The 22,138-nt window shown below is 37.9% G+C and overlaps 6 protein-coding genes across 7 annotated transcripts; 1 reads left to right on the top strand and 5 right to left on the bottom strand.

The window, feature by feature from the left end:
* The first annotated feature begins 305 nt into the window (after positions 1-305).
* Positions 306-2,518, top strand: BNACNNG29600D (uncharacterized protein At1g26090, chloroplastic). The gene is made up of 7 exons (XM_013801727.3): positions 306-698; positions 888-1,031; positions 1,109-1,183; positions 1,267-1,460; positions 1,539-1,710; positions 1,785-2,180; positions 2,264-2,518. Exons 1-7 carry the CDS (start codon positions 309-311, stop codon positions 2,393-2,395), a joined length of 1,503 nt encoding a protein of 500 aa, XP_013657181.2. The 5' UTR covers positions 306-308; the 3' UTR covers positions 2,396-2,518.
* Positions 2,376-3,938, bottom strand: LOC106361920 (probable transmembrane ascorbate ferrireductase 4). Its single transcript, XM_013801729.3, has 4 exons — positions 3,705-3,938; positions 3,587-3,638; positions 3,310-3,506; positions 2,376-2,805 (listed from the first exon to the last, which is right to left on the bottom strand). The coding sequence occupies exons 1-4, from the start codon at positions 3,813-3,815 to the stop codon at positions 2,464-2,466; spliced, it is 702 nt and encodes a 233-aa protein (XP_013657183.1). The 5' UTR covers positions 3,816-3,938; the 3' UTR covers positions 2,376-2,463.
* Positions 3,939-4,175: 237 nt separating this feature from the next.
* LOC106361917 (protein decapping 5) lies at positions 4,176-7,235 on the bottom strand. The gene is made up of 8 exons (XM_013801725.3): positions 6,906-7,235; positions 6,659-6,759; positions 6,505-6,570; positions 5,481-6,422; positions 5,064-5,135; positions 4,774-4,941; positions 4,574-4,684; positions 4,176-4,460 (listed from the first exon to the last, which is right to left on the bottom strand). Exons 1-8 carry the CDS (start codon positions 7,057-7,059, stop codon positions 4,284-4,286), a joined length of 1,791 nt encoding a protein of 596 aa, XP_013657179.1. The 5' UTR covers positions 7,060-7,235; the 3' UTR covers positions 4,176-4,283.
* A 444-nt stretch (positions 7,236-7,679) lies between these two features.
* Positions 7,680-8,440, bottom strand: LOC125583182 (probable isoprenylcysteine alpha-carbonyl methylesterase ICMEL1). The gene is made up of 3 exons (XM_048749789.1): positions 7,951-8,440; positions 7,780-7,856; positions 7,680-7,702 (listed from the first exon to the last, which is right to left on the bottom strand). Exons 1-3 carry the CDS (start codon positions 8,277-8,279, stop codon positions 7,680-7,682), a joined length of 429 nt encoding a protein of 142 aa, XP_048605746.1. The 5' UTR covers positions 8,280-8,440.
* A 553-nt stretch (positions 8,441-8,993) lies between these two features.
* Positions 8,994-10,150, bottom strand: BNACNNG29640D. The gene has a single exon (XM_013799735.3). It carries the CDS (start codon positions 9,581-9,583, stop codon positions 9,224-9,226), a length of 360 nt encoding a protein of 119 aa, XP_013655189.1. The 5' UTR covers positions 9,584-10,150; the 3' UTR covers positions 8,994-9,223.
* Positions 10,151-10,159: 9 nt separating this feature from the next.
* LOC106361916 (5'-deoxynucleotidase HDDC2) lies at positions 10,160-12,686 on the bottom strand. Of its 2 annotated transcripts, XM_013801724.3 has the most exons (8): positions 12,390-12,686; positions 12,174-12,298; positions 11,603-11,640; positions 11,155-11,265; positions 10,983-11,062; positions 10,812-10,848; positions 10,670-10,711; positions 10,160-10,560 (listed from the first exon to the last, which is right to left on the bottom strand). In XM_013801724.3, the coding sequence occupies exons 1-8, from the start codon at positions 12,624-12,626 to the stop codon at positions 10,475-10,477; spliced, it is 756 nt and encodes a 251-aa protein (XP_013657178.1). In that variant the 5' UTR covers positions 12,627-12,686; the 3' UTR covers positions 10,160-10,474. The 2 variants fall into 2 exon arrangements, with proteins under 2 accessions (XP_013657178.1, XP_048606773.1); XM_048750816.1 differs by having other exon boundaries at positions 10,670-10,848; positions 12,390-12,685.
* Between the last annotated feature and the right edge of the window lie 9,452 nt (positions 12,687-22,138).

Below are 22,138 nucleotides of genomic sequence, written 5' to 3'. Positions count from 1 at the left end.
TTTTTTTCTCCATGTCGGTTCAGGATGTGGTTGAATTGGTCCAATCCGACTCAAACCATATACTACCAATCAATTTGCAATTCAGACCGGGATTTGTTAATTATAATTATAATCTCCATTAGACAATAGAGACCTGATGAGAAATCAGGGTAGAAATTGCGGCTAAACATTTTTTTTATCTATATTATTAAAAATAATGTTTTGGTTTTAAGGATTATAAAGATTATTATTATATGCGTTTAATTAGTTTTGCAATTAGATGACCAAACAACATTTATTAGCTGAGATTATGGAACATGATCAGCAGTATGAATAAAGTAGTTGGAAAATGTGAAAGAGTTCGGTCTGGGTCGAATTCAAGCGTCAATTGTGTGTCGCTGTGTCAGATCTCCTTTATCACAAGCCACCCCGCTCAAAAACCTCCACAGCTACCACTCACTCTGAGATATCTTGAATTCACACCAAAAATGGTGTCTTTGCTAGCTTCTTCTCTTACATCATGCTCAAGCCCTGGTCTCGATATCCTCTCATCTCTTGTGCGGACGTCATTCTCCAGGAAACACCGAGCAGCTTCTGTGGCTGTGGTGGTGGTGGCAACATCTTCCAAAGATGAATCTTGTCAGAAACCCACCAAATTCGTCACCTTTCTCGGCAAAGGCGGCTCCGGCAAGACCACCGCCTCTGTTTTCGCCGCTCAGGTCATTAAAACAACCATTCTTCTAATTCCTTTCTTTTTGCATTCATGGAACCTGTAATGCTAGAATTCATCGAATGTCTTTTAGCTGAAAGATCGAAGCTTTCAGATGTTTTGTTGCAATCTGAAACTGTCGTCAGTATAAAGTGTTGTTACTAACTAATAACTAATTCAAATGCCTTTTGCTCAATAGCATTACGCATTGGCTGGGCTCAGTACATGCCTTGTGGTACAGAGTCAAGACCCTTCTGCTGATTTCCTCCTCGGAACCAACATTGGCGCTTCTCCTACCTTAATCAACGACAATCTCTCCGTTATTAGGCTCGAAACAACTAAAGTATGTCCCTCTTTTATGTCTGGTAATAAATTTTTAAACATTACTTAACAACCGTTCATGGAAAACACACAATGCAGATGCTACTAGAACCTCTCAAACAGCTGAAGCAAGCAGACGCTCGACTTAACATGACCCAAGGGGTTCTTGAAGGGGTAGGTATGTGATGAACACAGCTTCATATCTGCTAGTGTTAAGAAAGAATTGTTGGGATTTTAAAGTCCTCTTTGTGAAGTAGGTAGTTGGAGAAGAGCTAGGAGTGCTTCCAGGGATGGACTCCATCTTCTCAATGCTTGAACTCGAGAGGCTCGTTGGTTTCTTCAGGCAAGCAACCCGAAAGAACCACAAGGGAAAGGCTTTTGACGTTATAGTTTACGATGGTATCAGCACTGAGGAGACTCTTCGGATGATAGGTTTAAGCAGTAAAACAAGGTCTCCTTTGAACTGTTCTGTGTGTTTCTTTGCTTTCTTGCAACTTTTATTTAAGTAGTATATGGGATTTGTTGGCAGATTGTATATGAAATACCTGAGGAGTCTGGCTGAGAAGACTGATCTTGGGAGGCTAACAAGTCCTTCCATCATGAGATTTGTTGATGAGTCGATGAACATAAGCGGCAACAAGTCGCCTTTCGATGGTCAGACAAGTGCTGCCATGTGGGATACTTTGGAACGTTTCTTGGAGGTATCTCTATTTGTTCCATAACTCAGCTCCTTCAACAAATTTATCTCTGAGGTTACTTGTGGATCTTTTTATAGACTGGAGCTTCAACGTTGAGAGATCCGGACAGATTCAGGAGCTTTCTTGTAATGGATCCAAACAATCCCATGTCTGTTAAATCAGCATTACGTTATTGGGGCTGTACAATACAAGCAGGATCTCATGCTTCTGCAGCTTTTGCTATATCTTCTTCTGAGTCGAACAAAATCACACGAGAGGAGTTTGTGCCGCTGCCTTTTGCTTCCGCATCAGTTCCATTTACTAGGAACGGTCTGGACTGGGACAAGATTCTGCTGGACCAAGCGAATTCTAGTGTAAGGGAAGTTCTTTCTGGAACAGTTAGCTTGACACCACCAGTAACGTTTGATACAGCTAAGAAGTCAGTGACTCTGTTCATGCCAGGGTTTGAAAAATCAGAAATCAAACTGTACCAGGTAAAGAAAAAGAACATCTCATATCTCAGTTTGGACTCTCTTTGATTAACTGAAACGTATCTTTGCTTTTGATGAAACTGCAGTACAGAGGAGGCTCAGAGCTATTGATAGAAGCTGGGGACCAAAGAAGAGTGATTCGTTTACCGTCTCAGATTCAAGGAAAAGTTGGAGGAGCCAAGTTTTTCGACAGAAGTCTAACCATCACAATGCGTTAATACATAACTAATTTGTACACCAGAGAGATGTGTAGTTATTAATACAAAAACAATTTTTTTTTTTAAACTCAAGAAGTCAAACATTTGGGACGGTCTTGAGATGAATAAACGAGTTTCTCATTACCAGAATGGCCACTCTGATACTTCGGCAAAATAGCAGCTGTTATGACAACGCCACTGAGCAGAACCAAGCCGAGACCAAGACCGTTGACGACCGTTGATTCATGACAGCGTCTTGGGACGTTTTTGTTGGTCTGAAGGAAAGTTAGCTTTTCAAGTAGTCCGGTCTCGGCGGTGGCGATGGCTAGACCGTAGGTGTAGAGTCCGAGGAAGACGTGCCATGGAAGAAACGTGGTTCTTGTTGTCCGTACTTCTCCTCTATGCCAGAAGCTCATGAACCCAGTCACCCACTGCAAGACGAACAGCATTACTATTAAAACATTAGAGGCATTTTCGTAATAATTCATAACCTAAGAACTCCGGATCAAACCCCACAACTATTAAAACGAACTATTTACACCTTTAAAGAGTCTGCCACGTGTCATAGTGAACTTAGCGTAGAGACTGAAGTGACAATAATGGATGGTCCTATCTGTTTAATAATTAATTAAAGGGAATCTTGTCAGTTTTCCGTAACAATTAGAAACTAATCCCAAGTGGGTACTCAGTTTCTTCCTTAAGTCATTCTTTACATTATTGATTGAAATTATTATTTTTTTTTTTAAAAGGAAAAATAATAATGACAGCAACGGGTAATCCAACCTTTTGAAATAATTTTTTTTTAAAAGAAAGCATCTAGTCTTTCAATTTTTTTATAGATTTGATAATGCATCAAAAATGTCAGATGATTAATATAATAATTGAATAAAATTAATAATGTTGGTGAGAAAAAAAAAAAAAAAAAAGGGACGGACCTGAGCAGCGAAGAGAGAAACAGAGAGTAGACCCATCCAAGAATGGAGGCTGTAGAAGTTTGAGAAAACTCCAGATTGATATTGGAACTTTGTCCATATCCCAAACACAGCAGAGACCAATGCCATCCCTTGCAGCCATAGATGAACTGCTTTCTTCGTTTTTCTTGAACCAGGCAACCATCTGTGTATCAGAATCGCTGCATTAATCAAATAAATTATTCAAGATAAGAGATGAAATCTTCAAAAGGATATGAAGAGAGAGAGGGATCGCTACTACCTTCTCCACTTACAAGAATGAAGCCAATTACCATCAGCAGAGGATGAAGAGTCTACAATAAGACAAACTTGATTAGAGAGTGATCCAGTTGAAATCAACAAGGAGTGTGAGAAATTACAGAGTATGTGAGGCCTTGATGAGGGACGAGCAAGAGAGCCCAGTAGACAACCAAAACCGCGATTACTAAACCCGAGAGTCTCGCAAACAAGACAAGTGAAGCACTTCCCATTCTATTATCTCTCTTCAAAATTGACTACAGTGTGAGTACGCTCCCAGACTTTAAAATTGCCGACAAAGTGATGCTTTCAATTATTACAAAAAGACATTATGGATCTATGCATATGGACCTCTCTCTTTATCTCCTTGTACGGCCCATTTTATCTAAGGCTGCTAAGTACTCTCAAAGTCAAAATGTTGACTTTCTTTCAATTTCTTGAAGGCAAGAAGCTTGAGAAACAAAAGAAAATGTCACTGAATACTGGTATTACGAAGTCTTGAAACAAAGATCCCAAATCAAATTGATACACTCGAAAACCACAGGGGGGGGGGGGGGGGGGGGGGGGGTTTCTCTAACAACAAAAGCATTACATAAGACTCAAGTTTGTTTTCTTTTATTGCAACATACCAAAAGTACATGAGCATGATAAGCTCCTTCGGATTCCGAGTCTTTTATAAATCCTTTTAGGCAAGTACGATTTCACACACCTCTCCCTTGGCCACGACCACCATACCCGTAGCCTCCACCGCCGCCACCACCTCGACCATTATAGCCGCCATAGCCACGACCGCCATAGCCACCACGTGAATGACCGTTTCTACCATAACCACCACGACCTCCTCGGCCTCCTCTGAATCTTGAGAACTCACCAAATGTCTGGAATCATTCCAAAATACCGTTTGTCAAGTGTCAATGAGTTTCTCTTCAGATTCTGGAACTAATTATGTCCAGCCTGCTTTTTGAGTGAAGAAATATACTATAGATTGTACCTCAGTATCTAGTTTACGTAGCTCTGAGAACCTAGGCCTTGCATTTTGGGAATCTCGGTTGCCGGAGTTTGATGATAGGCTATCGAAAAAGTCGTCTTTGTTGTAAACAGGCTACATCAATAAAACAATTAAGGCATATGAGACCAGAGAGGGCGATGGAACATGGCGGTTTTACTTTATTATAAGTTTACTTGACTTACTTTGACCTCGACCTTAGGCAGCTCAGGTTCATCTACGATTGGGAAATCATCATCACCATCACCATTGGTGCTCTTCCCAAGATGACCCCATACTTCATCCTTATTGAACTTTTCATTCATCGCCGTGAAGTCAAAATCTTCAGTGAACTTCATTACCTGGTGTGATCGCTGCCAACAAGGAGGATTATGAGCATACTTGGCTATGATTCATGAGCATACTTTAACTAGTAGATGTTAGCAAAAACAATTAAATGCCTCGACACATTCTAAAAATGAGAGAAGAATATTACCCCTGCTCCTCTTCCCCTTCCTCTCACACGTCCCCTGTAACCATTATGGGTTGGGAAGGAATGCCCGTTTGGCTGAGAAAAAAAATCAGCAAACGAGATCAACTAATCATCAAACAATGAAGACTTGTATGTAGAAATTCAAGAAGAAATCTAATATAGACCAAGGAAGGAACCAAGAGAGCTTTTCATGCCTCTTTAACAAAGAAAAAAGAGGCTTAGGATGGGCATTACCACAGGTACAAATATAACAGCTACAGGTTATTCAAGCAAATGGAAGATCATATCAAGTTCATTCCTCCTCAAAAAAATTCTCTAGAATTCAAGGGTCGTTCTCATATCAGTAAGTGAAGTAGCAAATATCGTTTAAAGGGATGACAAGCAAATAAAAAGATTTGGAAATTTGTGTAAGTTCAAAACCTTCTGAGTTGGCCTTGCCGAGGAAGGCAATGGCAGTATTGGGGGTTGGGCTTCTGATGTAACTGGAGCAGATTGTTCCAACGCAGCTGATGATGATACTTGAACCAACTCATCATCTTTACCAGCGTTGTTAGAGTGTGGGGACAAAGAGACTGACGCAGATCCAGACTGCAACAGTTGGCCAGGAGTAACCAACAAAGGTTTTGGCTTATCTTGGCTGATGGAACTAGAAACTTCAGAATCAGGAGCAGATGCTAATGGTGTTGTCTGTGGCACAGATATAGGATCAGTAACTAGTGGAAAGCCAGCACTTGTATCAGTGGCTCTAGTAGTTGGTGGAGAAAAGGGAAGCAAACTAGTATCCTGAGGTAGGGTAGGAGGTGCAGCAATAGGAGCCTTGTTCGAAAACAAAGGAGGTGCCATCTCTGAAGCTAGGGAAGGAGATGGTGCTGACTGCAACGTTGATTGCTGGCCTGAAGACAGCGTCATAGGTAAACCAGTAAAAGGCAAAGAACTGGGTGCTAGAGCTTGAGAACTGCTACTATAAGGAAACAGTGACGAAGGTGGTTCCGGCAAGCTTGAGCCCTGCAAATTTGATGACCCTGTAGGTTGAGGAGAATTAAAGTTAGGATACGGAATGGGTTGCGGCAGGGAACCGGGGATAGGCAGCCCATGAGGAGGCCGAATCAAAGACTGTTGATGCAACTGGGGAAGGCCATTGGGAGGTGGGGTGTAGTATCCTTGCCAATACATTGGTGGTTGAGGTGAGGCTCCCCACGGAGCAAGATTTCCGCCAGGCTGATACAAAGGCATTGAGTTTTGGAATCCCATCCCATGCTGCCCAGGACTAGGTTGTCCATTATGAGAACTAATGTCAGGCATTGAATTGCTCACGGTGGGAGGCAAGACACTAGATGTTGGGATCGGGCTAGGGTAGTGAGACTGCAAAAAAAAAAAGGACAATCGGAGGATGAAGACACGTCTGCGCAAGATTATTCTACAACATCTTCTCCATTATATTCACCTGAATGATAGCAGGGTCATTGTTTAAGGTAGGCTGAGCTGGAGGAGAAGCTTTGACTTGCAAATCCTGGCAACAACAAGAACAATTATTGCACAAAATGGGCAAGCTTATAACACCAATCACATAAAGCATTAAGCATAATCAAGTTGGATACCTTGATATCGGTTCCACGGAACAATATGTACTCATAAACTTTCTCACTTGGAGGAACTTGAGGACCATCTTTTTTCCTTCCTTCAGTTCCAAATGATCGGACTACATACGTTGACATCACAGGGATCAGTACATACTAAGCTTACTCAAGCTCCCGCAACAGTTTCAAGACATGAACACTACTTATTAATGAAGATCCAATCAGAGTTATACACTACACATCTAACAATCCTTAGACGGAATCGTACCGTTTTGAAGTCCGATACTGGATTCATCGGTGTTGATGTTGTAAAGGATGCCTTCGTATCTGATCTCGCTCTTGGAAGTCAAACTAATCAAGCTCCCTACGTAAGAATCTGCCGAGGAGGAGCTCGATTTCGCGCCCGTGTTATCAGTCGCCATACCGGATCTATATCTCTCTCTTCGACGAATCCACAAACAGAGAGAGAGAGAGAGAGAAGAGATTCACGAGAAAGGAATAAACCAGAGTCAAGAAAGGGCAAAGCAAAGATCCCCTTCGAGAGAGAAAGCTACAGACAATTAGGGTTTACTCTGATTTTGGGGAGATGAGATCGAGAGCATCTCTTTCTGATTATCCAAGAAAATATCTATATTACCATAATACCCTCGTCTACTAACACTAGCTTTCATCTTCTAACTAATTGTAGAAAGCCACGTGTCTAAGTACGGGGGCCCCGCCGTCATTCACCAATGATGTTCTCACAGCCAATTGCGCGGCTCGTGTTCGTCGTATTGATTAGCCTGTAGGCTGTATTTACAAATGTAACCCTGTTCCTGTGAATAATTTACGCTCGGAGCCTGTGTTGATTGGTTCCGTAAAAACGACTGCGTTTATGCTTAGCGACACCACGAAGACGCACAAAGCCACTGATTAGCCTTTTTCTTATGAAGCATACATTTTTTTTTTTTAATATTCATGCTGCTTTGATACATAACCTTTTGTGTTCTTGTATTGACTTTTCTTGTAAAGAGCTTATCTTCCCGTTCAATACTGACAACTCTCAGAAGAAATAGTAATATCCGACTGCAAAGTAAAAGTCCGAACCTTTAGGCAATGGAACTTAACAAGATCCAAACTAAAAAACAAAAATCTACAAGAACCTTGAAGAAAGCCTGGCATAAGCAAGAAAGCATAGCAACCAAGAGCCATAAACCTTGTGATCCATCTATATCCTACCCTGAACAACAGTTTCCGAATCAGTGATCAATCATCTTACAAACCCAACAACAAAAGAAAGAAAGATCATTTCTTTTTTCTGTCATAGATGATACCCAAGATAGCTCAGGAGCTTCAAGCACAGACGAGTCAACAAGAAGGTCTCGGCAGCGGCGTGGCTAACATCCTGAGCGATAGTGCTATCATCACCGCCGTCGGTTCCGTTAGTACGATCGGGAAGCGCGGAGAGGCAGTTATTATCGCTGTTGGAACGTCGCCGTTTGTTGTGATACCAAGCAGTTAAGCCACCACCACCATTGGTGGCGAGAGCGGAGCCGTTGAAGCTGGAGGCGCGGGAGAGGAGAGGCTTGTACATGGCTTGCTTCGCGAGTGGTGGAGATTTAGGGGGCGGAAGGTATGAGAATGGGAGAATCTGCGACGCCATATTCTCCTCCTCTCTCTTATCCCATTTCGCCGTTTTGCCTAATTTTAGGGTTACAACGAAATCGGAAACTGTTAGTTGTTGAGAATCAAGTGAGTGAGTGAGATGTGTGAGGAAGAGAAAAATGTTTCAAAGTGATTTGATTTTTTCTTTTCATAGTTTGTTTTACTTGTTCAGATTCAAAAATGGTTCCACGTGGCTCGACTGATTTGATTTTTTTTCTTTCACTCTTACTCAAGCCACGTGGAAACAAGTAAGAAGGAGCTTGTAGATGTTAACAATTTTGCTTTTGCCTTGACGAAGTAGCTGATGGAGTCGCTGATGCATATGTCATTGTCCCATAAAGTATGTGGCATGCTGAAGTTTATTGTCTTTCTTGAAGCTCTTGCATATAGCTGCGGAGATCAGTGCAATGACCATGGGTAGTTAAAAATGGTGAGACTTATTATATCAGCAGGACGTTCTTGAAATGTTGGGTGCCATAAACATTTTACGAAGGTTTTAATTAAAAAATTTTTTTAACAAATTTGGAGGGTTTTTCTAGTGTAAATTGTTTTTAAAAAAAAACTGGAGTTCTAATCCAATGTTTCACTTCGTTATGTTATGCTCAGGACCGCTTCTGTATATCAGTAAGGCCTCCATTGGTTGGTTTCACAGCTAGAATATTGGCTATGAAGATATCGGTCATGAGATCTCATCTGCAAGAACCTTGACAAGTGACAAAATGATATGACAATCTAATTATATTGGAAAACAGGAAGATTGTACATGAGTTAAGAAAGTACTACAATATTACAGCCTTGTCTTAGCTACCTACACTATCTCTTCTCCTTGTCTTTCAAGAGAGAGGTTTGAATCCGTCTCCTTAAGCTTCTTTATTCGTGATCAATAACACTAACATGAATTTAAAGCAAGGAAGATGAGTATTAATCTCTGTTTTTTATTTACTATTTGACATCTATAATTTCAGACGAATCTTCATGGCGCCAGAAGCTTCCAAACAAGAACTCCTTGTTCATCGACAGTTCTTGCAACATTCCCTCAATGTCTTCAACGCAATTAAATCTCGATGACCCTTCCTCAAAGCCAAACCCATTACCACACAAATGCTCCTCTTTGACAACATCTTCCTCCATCCTTGGTTGCAAGGCTTTTCCAGATCTTCTCTTCACAAACTTCTTCACCTTCTGAACAAGTTTAAGAGGAATCTTGAAGAAGACGAAGCCAGTAACTTGTAACACAAGGCACTGGCAGCAGCATGACAGGACAACACAGTCTGCTACAAATGCACCACAATCTTCTTCCATTACTCTGTGTTATGCACAAAACTTCAAGGTTTACAAAAAGATACTATATAGAATGCAAGTGCATAGACCACGTGAGGATTGAGACATATCTACCGGCATATTTAGGAATCTTGACGTCAATAGAACTGTAGCTGCTTAAAATCTTGTTCCCTCCGATACTATTCAACAACATGAAGGTGGTACTATTCAACAACATGAAGGTGGTTCATCAAAAGGGCAAATAGGTCTATTTTCATCTTATATTTGGCAAATTTAGTCAATTGACCAGATGCCAATGAAAAGTTTGGTGACATAAAGGAAGATTGTTGACTTATTATTAGCATAAGATTGAGAGGACATGATAAGGAGCAGTTACATCACATAAGTATAGATGCAGAAGTGACTTCTCATGTAAGAAAATGAGAACTCTTCTACGCCCGGACATAGTATGTTACACGTTGTCCTATTCCCATCTGTTCTTTCATTGTTTCGGACTAGACCAACCAGAGGATTTCATTTGAGGTGCTAACCACTCTCTAATGAGTTTTGATTCTGATAGTGATAGGTACACATTTACGTCTCTGCTTACATCATGAGTGAAAAAAAAAATCTGACTCGATCAGAATCAGATTAGGAACCTCGAACAAGGGTTTTGATAAAAAAAACTCTGATCCACTTCTCTCAGCAACAAGAATGTATTAAAAGTCTGGTACTAGTTAACAAGCAACTGAAAGGGAAGTTAAAAACCAGGTGTTTGTGTTCGTTGCACAACAAAATTGAAAATTTCACCAGAAAAGCTTGCACCTTTTGGTTCAAGAGGCATCTGCTTTGGTTGTGAAGTTTGCTCTGAAGATTCCTAGTGTTGATAGTTGTGGCCTGTGGGAGATGGAAGCTACTATTGCAACTGGATTACTATCTCTGTCTGTTTGTCATTTGGGATCTTCTCCTGGCGTTGATCTCAGCAGCCCAGCTCTTCCCAATTTCGGTTTGAAACTTGCCTGCATTTGAAGTAGGAGGAGCAAAGGTATTTTGATGAGATCACCAGATGATTTTGGCTTTAAGTCTAAAACAGTAAAGCGAAAAGAGGAAATGAGATGGGTTCTATACCTGCTGTTGATATGAAAAACTCGTCGAGCACTTTCCCGTGTTCTGCCACAATGATCAAACGTAGACTCAGATTTCTTGGGATGTATAGTAAGAGTGATAACAAGCACACGTGATTTTAAAAAAGATAAAGATTGAGATTTACCTGATTCATATTCTAGTGCCTGGAGAATCATCTCAACCTTGGTCGCAATAAGAACAAGAGTCAGTGTAATCCATGTTTTAAGAGTCGGTGTAGTCCATTTGTTAGTTGTAACTATTAACAACTGACAGGAATCACAGTCATCGATGGTAGCAAAAACCAAAATTTGATCACCTTATCAAAGTCTTTTACAAGATTTGCCTCTAAAGAAGCATTGTTCTCATACTCCAGCCAAAGTTCGGTGATCTCCTCAGCTGCACGTTAACATTTGACTTATCAAACTATTGATCTGGAAACCAAAACATTAGTAGATGACGAGAGCAAAGGTGTACATATATATATATACCTCTTAAGCCTCCACCCAGAACTTGGCACATCTCCTCTAAAGCTGCTTTCTCTCTCCTACTCTTTTCTTCCTTAGGCACACCATCAGATGGTGTAATATCTCCAACAATGGCTGTTCAGAATCAGAAGCCAGAAAGAAGTCAAGGCTTTACCAATTTGGTAGGATTTAAGTTCCAGAAGAAAAGCATGAATAGTGAGAAAGAAACCAAACGTGGTCAGCTCTTAACACATGTTTAGTTTTAAAAAAAAATGACATTTGACAAACGAATCCAAATACATCTGTCATAGATGATCCTACCCTAGTCAGGCATTTGAAACTATATAAGTTTGTATCTTCCAAACCAACCTGTAGTTTTTGGAAGAAACTTAACAAACTAGGAGAAGAGATCAATAAGGAAAAGTAAACTGAACTCTACACTGGAACACAAGGATCAAATGTGTAAAATTACCTTCAGCGATGTCATGCACAATTGCCATTTTAATACACCTGTATAAGACACCAAGAGAAAGAAAGAAGGTGGAGAAAGATCATGGACATGTTAGCCATGGCCATAAAACAGAGGCATATATATGTTTTCTAAAGTTGGACAACCCAAGTCCCTAAATCTCACTTTAAAGTCAACTGTCTGTCCACGGATGTTCTTCATACCTTGTCATTCTTTCATATTTCTATCCATAGCTAATTCTTGAGAGACACAAATCAAGTAAGAACTATAACTGGCATTTAGAGCACCAAAACAAATTTGTTAACTTGAGAACACTAGCTACTGCTTCACTTAAAACTCTCAAGACATATTCACTACACTAAGAGTTCCACGAATATGCCACTTTCTAGCAGATTAAAAGTCTATAATATAAGTCTCACTCACTACCATCCTCATCAACTCTTTCTAGGTCTCTTCTTAGATACACACGTCACACACACACTGATAAAAACCAAACACTTTTAGAAGATAAGCGTAGGCATAGTAACAATCTAAACAATAGCCTTCCTATGTCATCTCAAAAACAAGCACTAACCTTTCTCTGTCAACTCCAGTAAGATCACCAGCAATGAGCGCCATTAGAGACATACGGTACATGTGATCAGCAATCGATTCAGCTCCATTGATCCCCTGATTGATCCATCCTTTTCTCTTCGTTGTCTACACAACAACAACAAGGCAACTCCAAAATTAAAAGAGCGTAACTTTGGATTTTTGGGAATCTATACAGTTTCTTCTCACACACATATACCTTGAGCCGATGGCACAAGGTTAGGAAATCGATCGAAGACGAAACAGAAGAGGCGTGATTCGTGGAGCTACCCCCGTCGGAGAAAGGTACCTGGCACCGGACGGCGACGATCGTGGAGCTCGGAGTGGGGTTTCCGAGGAAGAGGAAATTCTTAGAGGCGGAAGGGAGTGATGACCGGTGGTTAAAAGGCCGGTTCAGCGGCGGGGAGATACGTGTAGCTGGAGTGATCACCGCCATTGATGATGGGGAGATCTATGGAAACAAAAAAAGAAATGTAGTCAAAAAGAGGAGAACTTGTGTATATTATTACGTTGACCAACTGGTCTTTATATACATATGGTAATGACGCTCTAAGTACTGGATCGACATGAGATCGTACTTATCCTTAACTAGATAATGACTAGCAATACGTAAGATAAACACCAACTATAATGTGGATAAACACAAAAGTAGATAGGCGTCAGTATGATTCTGCGGATGGACTTGGCCCGTCTTGCTACACGGGCTGATAAATGGGTCGATCACTAAATGGTTTATAACACTCCCCCTTGATCGACACATCCGGTCAAGGTTCATTCATGCTTTGGATGTTGCCTCATTAAAACCTTTCTTGACAAACCCAAAACCCAATGTGGTAAAAAGGGAAAACAAGACAGGAAAAAGAGTACAACACATGAACTCCCCCTGATGAATGCATCACTGTAGTAGACGCATTCCCATCTGGTATCCGAGTTTTCTTGAACGTTGAAGTTGCCTATGACTTGGTGAAGATGATCAGCTGGATTCTCCTTGAATGAACTTGTAAGTCTTGGACGTTGGTATGTCTTTTGGAACTCCATTAAGATGTGGTCATGATGTACATCTTTGCTGCTGATCACTCCATGTCTTGGTTGAACTGATGGTGCTTCAAACGGTGCTCGGATGGACTTTATAATCTGCAATAAAACTTTACTTGCAGGTCCTTTTTCATGTCCCACGGATTCTCTTTGGTTATATGGCTTTCCCAAAATGTGGACATTCAATATATATTGAGTCATAGACCCAGAACACATACGAACAACTTTACTTCATATCTTTCGTTCATTCGGACTTATATCTCTTCGTATGTGCCAATGGCTTTATCCATTGTAACCAATCATTCTTTATTTTCTTTTGTCGATCCATGTTGAGCTATAGACCTTGTCTATATTCGTTCATAATCATGAGTGTCTAAGGTCATACCATCAATAATTATTTGCTGCAATGAAACTCATCACACAATGAATTCGCAGTCATACACTCATGTCCTTTGTACATGGTTATCGATCTTTTCTTGCTTTAGCAATGCTTATAATCATTAAGCCACGACCAGACATCCTTCTGGTCACTATCCTGGTTTATGGTTCTCACTTAGGCGTGCTGACTTAATCATACACACACACACACGGCTATGATTTTTCTACAGACTTTCCATATGTAAAACATAGCCTGTTTAATCAATCGATAACTTGTATCATTGAACCTTTGAACCATTAAACCTTTTTCTCTCAGTTGGTCTTTATTATGATCACAAGGAATTATAATATTTTCTGTATGGACTGACTGCACTAAGTAAATACTTAGTCTTTCATATTACTTACAGCTGCTGTATATTACAATCCATAAACAACTTAGGAACAAAGCTTGTTCTATGAGAATTTCTTTCTCATATTTCTATGGTACGTTGATACCTTTATCCAGTGATCCATTTGCTGCTTACTACACCATTATTTCTTTAGTAAATATCCAGACAAAATCAAACTTGATTTTCTGTAGTAGCATCCACCATATAGGAGCATATCTCTTTATAAATTGTTCTTTGGTCCTTGTGAGTATCCTTGTGTAATCAAGCTATACTTGAACGTTATTTAGAAGGAACATGGACACACTATACCATGTGGTCATGTCCTTTAATCTCACGGAATTTCTTATCTCACAAGATCCATTCACTGGTTTCTTTCTTAGATGGCTTTTCTGTATGTACATGGTTACTACGCCCATCTGTCTTATAATTACTTTGAATTCTTTGAACACCCCACGTCCCTATATAGGTTTTATGAGTACTCTACGTGGGTTCATGATCCTCAGGTTATATCCTTCAAATCCCAAGTACTACAATCTTTTATGAGCTCTTATGTATGTAAATACATCTTTGGTGTTAACACTCTTTATCTTCAGTTTCATACTGTTCCAGACATGATCTAATTAGATTTTGAGATCTTATTATCCAAGACCTTTATACCTTGCAGTTTGGCGTCCCAAACTACATGGTCTGGTACCTTAGATGTGTGGTTGCGCAACCTTATTTCTCTGTCTGAACTGGTTTCTCTTATGAACTCGGATTTGTACGATTCTGAGCACCTTTCATTACTTTCCGAGGTTCCTTATTATTTGGAACTTATTTGTCTATCTCTAATAGACATTGTAGCAACTTGATTGTGTCTCTTAGACATCAAATTCGTGGTGCTTAAGCTGGTATGACATAGTCATTTTTTCTTTTCGGGTCAGTGTGTCTGGCATATATTTCTGCTAGCTTTTATATCTTTTGATCATATTCTTTTAGAACGTCTAGATCATAATCTTTGGTCTGAGGATCTTGCCAAGACAACTATGGTTGATACCATTATATTTCTCTTTTACTCTTTACTCTTTATCAGCCTGATAACTTTCTCCTTTCAAAGTTGGATAATCAGATTACTATCTTTTGTAATCTGTGTTCTTGGCCACTTGATTAAATCATCCATGTTTGGCACAAGATACATTATAGTTTCGTGGAGGAAGTCTTATTTATCTAATATATATTCCCAATCCTCATCTGAGGTTCCATCTTAAATGGCACACATATATGTGGTGGAATATTCGTATTTTCTTAAGATGGTTTGTGTATATGTCTGGTTTATGACCCTTAATCATTCAGAGGTGGGAATGTCTATGCTTACATGTATGGCCTGATGTAAATCAATATTTATATACATAATGTCCTTAAGCTTTAGGCTGGACGTGGGTGATGTACCATTAGTGAGAGCTTTAAAGCTTTCCAGCCGTGTATATTATGGTTGTAAACCATGGAATCCGAATTTATGATATGATCATGGACTGTGGGTTTTAGTCCTCTCTCCCCCTCATGAACATACTCATAATTTCGTAGTGCTTAGGACAGTGGAGCCTTAATTATTTTAGTGATTTTCCCTTTTGTGTACTTATAACACATTGTGAGATTTTATGGGATCACTTTTGTGCCTTAATTAATTTTTCATCATGTTTTGGATCAAGATGGCTAATCTGGTCATGCCATAAGTGTTTATTTCGTGGTGAACCATACTGGTTACCATGGCTTTATGCCTCTTTCATACTGATCCTTAGCATAGAATAAATCAGTAGAAAATATGGGTATAGGCATTAATTGATTTCTTTATAACTCAATGGGTCTGAATAATGTCGTGTCTTTTGCCATTGTCAGTACCAATTAATTGATTTCAAGTGATTGTAGGAAGGTAAAGTTGAACCTATACAATCAAGATGAAGTTAAATCTATGCGAGAAATCAATCTATCAGTGAACTGACTCATTAGTCTACACCCAACAATTGATTTTATGTGATTGCAGGAAGGTAAAGTTAAACCTATACAATCAAGGTAAAGTTAAACCATGCATGAAATCAACTATCAGTGGACTGATTATCATTTTACTAAGGTTTTATTTGTTATTTAATCAAGAATCATCAAGTAAAACCAAGCAAGACCAAGCAAGATAATATATAAAAACAAAATCGTGAATCATCAAGTAGGTCAAAAGCAAATCACAAAATCATAGATTTAAAATAAAATTATCATGTCGAGATCTTTCTTTTAGTCAATGTATAAGCCAGCCTCACAATCTATATTACTCCACACGGCTTTCTTGGATTCATCCTGATCCAATGCCTCAGGATATCTCATCTCACTGTTTTGTTCCTCAATGCATCTTTTCTGAAGTTTCTCAAATCTGTCAATGGTATCTTTAATTTTCTGCTTTCTTTGCTCAGTTGCCAATAGGTATGACAATAGGTCATTATAGGTTGTGAAACCTTTAGCTGTATATGATAGCAACCGATCCTTTGGATTGAATGTGGAATATGTTTTATACAGTAGATCATTATCTGTAACCACTTCATCACATAGTTCAAGACTATGGGCGATTTTCATTAGAGCAGAATCGTATTCTTCCACGGATTTAAAATCCTGGAACCTGAGTATCTTCCAATCATTCATGGCCTTTCGCCATAATTCCATTGAGTATATGGATTTTAGTTTTATCCAAAGATCATAAGGATCCTCAATACTTTCGTACTTATTTCTCAGTTCCTCAGTGAGATGATAGCGCATAATTGTTATGGCTCTATGCTTTTCACTTTCAACTTCATCATTTCTTTCAATGATACATTTCCCGAGTCCTCTAGACTTCAGGGCAATTGAAGTGTTCATTTCCCATTCTGGATAATTATCTCCAGAGATATCTAGGGCAGCATAATCCGAAGGCTCAAATCTCGACATCTGAAATCATTAATAAATTCATGATTTAGAATTCTTGCAACCAATTCAAATAATTAGTGCATATGATTTCATAAGTCTATCTATAATACTTTAGGCTACACGGCTCATGTTTTGTGATGCTTAGGCCTTACGGCTTTAATCTCAATCAAGGGCACAAGGCCGCATGTATGAACCAATGCATTATGCCTCACGGCCATTCAGTATGATTGATAACAAAAACACAATGCCACACGATCCATATCAATCAAATAATCTAGCAACCTAACTCTCATTCAATATGTAAATTCTTTAAATCAATCTTTCAGGTTTTAAGTAATGAGAGATTTAAGGTTTCAAGGCCTTTAGGAATATCAATCAAGATTAAGGGTTTCAAGGCCTTAAGGATTTCGAATCTTGAGATTAGATCTATTAATCAATTTATCAATCCTAACATCTCAGATCATCAATCATCAAACAAAGACATTTTAAAACCGATTTAAACTTTTAGGGTTTCAGTTTGAGTGATTTAGATTCGAATTTAAACAATCTTATCAATAGCTCTAGGTGATCAAACAATCAAAGTTTAAATCAAACAATTTAAAACCGATTTTCCAAAATTAGGGTTTTTAGGAGATTTCGAAAAACTTTGATCTTTGATCAAGGGGATTTGATTTGAGATTCAAAATCATTAAGACTTTGATTTTAATTGATCAATGGATCAATCTCGAATTATGGTTTAGGGGATCGGACTTATTCGAGCTCCGATTTACTCTTTAGGGTTTGATCTATTTTCCCCATGGCTTTCATCTTTAGAGTTCTGATTTTAGGGTTTCAATCTTTACAAAACAACCATGTTCAATTCATGTTTTCAGAATTAGGATTACCTTTGTTTTGCAGATTGTAGAAACCGGACCACCAAGATGAACCTCGAACGGACGCGATCTGGCTGCTTTGGGATCGCGAGCTGAGAGGATGCGATCGGGTTAGGTTTGTAAGGTCGTGATCGCCTTGGTTGTCTCTCGCGAACGGGTTGAGGCTGATCGTCGGATCGAGCTGAGGCAATGACGGGAACGCGAGACGGGATTGAGTTCAAGGGTTTGTCTGAGCTGAGATCGGGATGAAGCTGAGGCGGTAATGCTTGCTGGAACGGAATCAAGAACGGATTAGGGTTCTTCGGTATTAGGGTTCTAAAAGACCAAGGCGGCGCCGTCTATTGTTTCTGCGAGTGTGGGCGCGTCTGAGATCGGATTGACGAACGGTTTTCGCTGATAGATTCGTCTTGTCCAGAGCTTCAATTTGATATGTGGCTTGTTGTCTGGTTCCTCGGAGTTTGAGAGATAGATTGATTTTAAGTTACGCCTGGATTAGGGTTTATGTGTGACGGATTTTAGGTTAGGTTTTGTCTCAGGGTTTTGGAGTCTATCGTGCTGATAACATGTTGTGAATGAAGAGGGAAACTTGTGTATATTATTAGGTCGACCAACTGGTCTTTATATACATATGGTAATGACGGTCTAAGTACTGGATCGACATGAGATCGTACTTATCCTTAACTAGATAATGACTAGCAATACGTAAGATAAACACCAACTATAATGTGGATAAACACAAGAGTAGATAGGCGCCAGTATGATCCTGCGGATGGGCTTGGCCCGTCTTGCTACACGAGCTGATAAATGGGTCGATCACTAAATGGTTTATAACAAGAAATGTTTTTTTTTCAGTCTCTTTGCTTTTTCTCCTTTTGGTATGAGCCCGGTTAAGAAGACGGACTTTCAAATAGAACTTGCGTCTGATTTTGGTTTGAGTTTTTCGATTCGGTTCTAGAAATATATATCGGGATTATTCCATTTCTGAAAATTGGCTCGGTTTAGTTTAATTAGTTCGGTTTTCAATTTGGTTTTTGGATAACAAGATAAGAAACCAACGAATATCTTTTTAAAAAAAATTATGTCCAGTTATTAATTCTAATATATTGGATAACTACTATTCTCTCCCGTGCATTATTATTTGTAAGCAAATATATTTTAATAAATATGTAAAATTTCCTACAATAAGTATTATTTTATCTTTTTAACTCTAAAGAAACTTTATTAATAGAAACAGGGTTATTATTATAAGGGTTATTATTAATAAAGTTAAAGAAATAAATAATCTATTGTTTATATTTTACGACACTTCAATATAAACCAAACATATCAAGATAAAAGATTGATTTCACTTTTTCAAAACCAACAAAATATTAGTATTAGAGATCAAATTCGGGAAAACCATAGCTCTTGTAAGAACAATTAGATATAAACAATATTTTTGTAGAATATTGACGTTATCTCTTGTAGTTTTTTAGTTCTTCTCCATGTGTCATTGCAAGTTGTATATTTAAAAATTAAATCAAATGTGTATACCACTCCTAATTCCTAAAGTAAACAAAAATATTATCTCTATACAATTATAAGAACATGTATAAAATAAGGAAAACCAACCTGAGATTAGGCCTTGATCTAGAAAGTAGACATGAGATTCCTTTTTGTTTCCTCTACCACTTTGAGTTTCTTAAGCTCCGTTTGTTTTTGCTTCTAGTTATCACCACATTTTTCTTTTCTTCTTCTTGTGGTGCTTCTCAAGTTTATTAGTGAGCTTGTTACTTTCCTCTCTAGAATCATCACCATCACAACAAATAAAAAATTTCAAGCATATCGAGAATTAATCTAGTCAATTAAAAAACGACAGTGACCTAATTTGTGTAGTTTACCTTTTTTTATCATGATATCTGCATAAAAATATGTAGCTTTTACCAATATCCAAAAGAAAAAAAGGAAAGAAAAAAAATCATAAGTAGGTTAGAAAAGAAAAAAGGTTCATGAAAAAAAACCAACATGACATAAATTATGATTTAAGTATTGAGGAGTTTTAGCGTATTTAATTAGTTTCACTAACCTGAATTTTAACTTCATCTGCCAACTTCCCAAGATGTTCTTTTAAGAGTATTGCTGCCACTGTTTGGCCAGAGACATGTCGACCTGGACATCGAATTATAGTCCTGATGAAAATGTTGATACAATAATTAGAAGTCATCGATCTGTCTTGTTAGAGATTGAAATTTCTTCAAACTCAGATAAAAAAAGTTAGTGGAGCAACTGCAGACTGAGAAGAATTGATAGCATCGTGAGTCAAATCTTGTAAAGAGAAAGTCTTAACGGTTTCAGATTTTGAGATCATGAAGTAGTAGGAGAGATATTATTAATTTTTATTTTATCTTGATTTATATGTAAAAATAATAGAAATCAATTATTTTAATAAATAACGGTTATGTTACAAAAAATAATAGAAATCAGTTATTTTAATAAATAACGGTTCTGTTACAAAGCTTTTTGTGAATATTTATTTTTAATTTAAAATTTTAAATATATACCATGTGTCAAAAATTTTGTTGGCCATGTGATTTGTGTTTTACTATATAAAAAAATGAAAAAATAAGAAAATTGTTAGTTTATATTTAGACTCCAGAAAAATAGGAGATGCAAAGAAAAATTCATAAAAAATTGCTTTACCAATAATTGTAAAAGGTTGGTTATTTGTCTTATTTTCAAACTTCCATAATTTTTTTTGATAACGTGTTTTACTTTTCGGTATTTTTCAATTTTCTTAAAAAAAATAGATTTTCCACATGTTAGCTTTAGATTGGTGATGCGACTTGCGCTTTAGTATATAAGGGATTTAACATATACTCCTTTCGTTCCTTAAAATTACATATTCTAGAGAAAACATTTGTTTCAAAAAAGATCCATATTTTATATTTTCAATGCATATTTTATTAACTAATTGCAAACTTCAAAAAACTTAATTGCACTTGTTAAATTTTTATTGGCTTAAAATTATGAAAAAAGATAAACATAAAAAACTATGCAAATTTAATGTGTTATATTAAGATGTGTGAAAAATCTAGATTATATAGTTTTAAGGAACAGAGGGAGTATAATTTATGGTTGGGCAATTCTACTAGCTAGCTTTATTTAAGTTTTTATCCCAAAATTAAGAGAAATAGCTTCAGATAGCTCTAATCCAACTTTATCTTCTCAATCTAGACTTCAGGTCCAAATATCATAAAAATGTTTAATTTAAGATGACATTTAACTATATTACCTTCAATGTTATATGACCTAAATTTAAAATTAATAAAAGTTAAAAACATTTCGAAAATTTGCCGAGCCGTTGTCGTCACCATTCTCCGTCGTCTCCACCATCGTTTCTGTCATCGTCGTCGTCTCCACTTCGTCACAGCATCTCGTCGTCCTTCAGTTTCGTTTCTCAGCATCTCAGCTTCTTCGAGATATCATAATTTCTTATCGATGATTAGTTAGTTCCGATTCAGTGTATAATTCGATGATATATCAGATCCCTGTGATTTTGTGGATCAGTTTGATCTGATATGGTGTTGTGATTGGATTTTTCGAGTTGTTCTGTGATTTTATGGATCACTGATATGTTGTTGTTATTGTATTTTTGATTTGTTATGTGATTTTGTGGATCACTGATATGCTGTTGTTATTGGATTTTCGAGTTGTTTCGAAGGTTAAGTTAACAAATTAATTTGTATTATCGTCATCTTCACTTCCTAGGCTCACAGTTTTTATGAGTTTTTTGGAATTTTTAGTTCAAATGTCTCTGATACACAGTTAGTTGATCTTTTTAACAGGTTTTCGAAATATGGTTGAAGTGCTTTGTGTTTGTAGAGAATGGAGTTCAAAAAAAACTTTCAAGTGAGAGTTTGTTGTGGATAAGAACATAACGTCATCGTTTATTAAATTCGAAGAAGATCTTCAATATGAAGATTTGCTAAAAATTGTTTCTGAAGATTTCCTTATTCAAGTGGAAGACATAACCTTGAGTTATGAGATTTCTTTGGATTTGAAAAGCACAGTTGAAGATGCTCCTCCAATTTCCATTGGAAACACTCGCCAACTAAGAAATTTCATCGGCAAGAATAGAGTATTTGAAGGAGTATGTCGGTTGTGTATAAAAGTTTGTTGCTTTATATCAACAAATATCAACAAAGCACTATTCTGGATAGCTTTTCTAATTGCAGATAGCTTTTCTAATTACGAACACGTCGTCATTTGAAGAACACGCTTGACCCATCTCTACATTTCCCATCATTTCAAAAAAAATCATCGTATAGATCTACCGACATGTTTCTCCAATCACTAATTTTAAACCTATA

The sequence above is a fragment of the Brassica napus genome, chromosome C3 (genome assembly GCF_020379485.1).
Source record: "Brassica napus cultivar Da-Ae chromosome C3, Da-Ae, whole genome shotgun sequence".
Classification (NCBI taxonomy): domain Eukaryota; kingdom Viridiplantae; phylum Streptophyta; class Magnoliopsida; order Brassicales; family Brassicaceae; genus Brassica; species Brassica napus.
The sequence above is the reverse complement of the archived record's forward strand: the minus strand, read 5'-3'. Positions and strand labels throughout refer to the sequence as shown.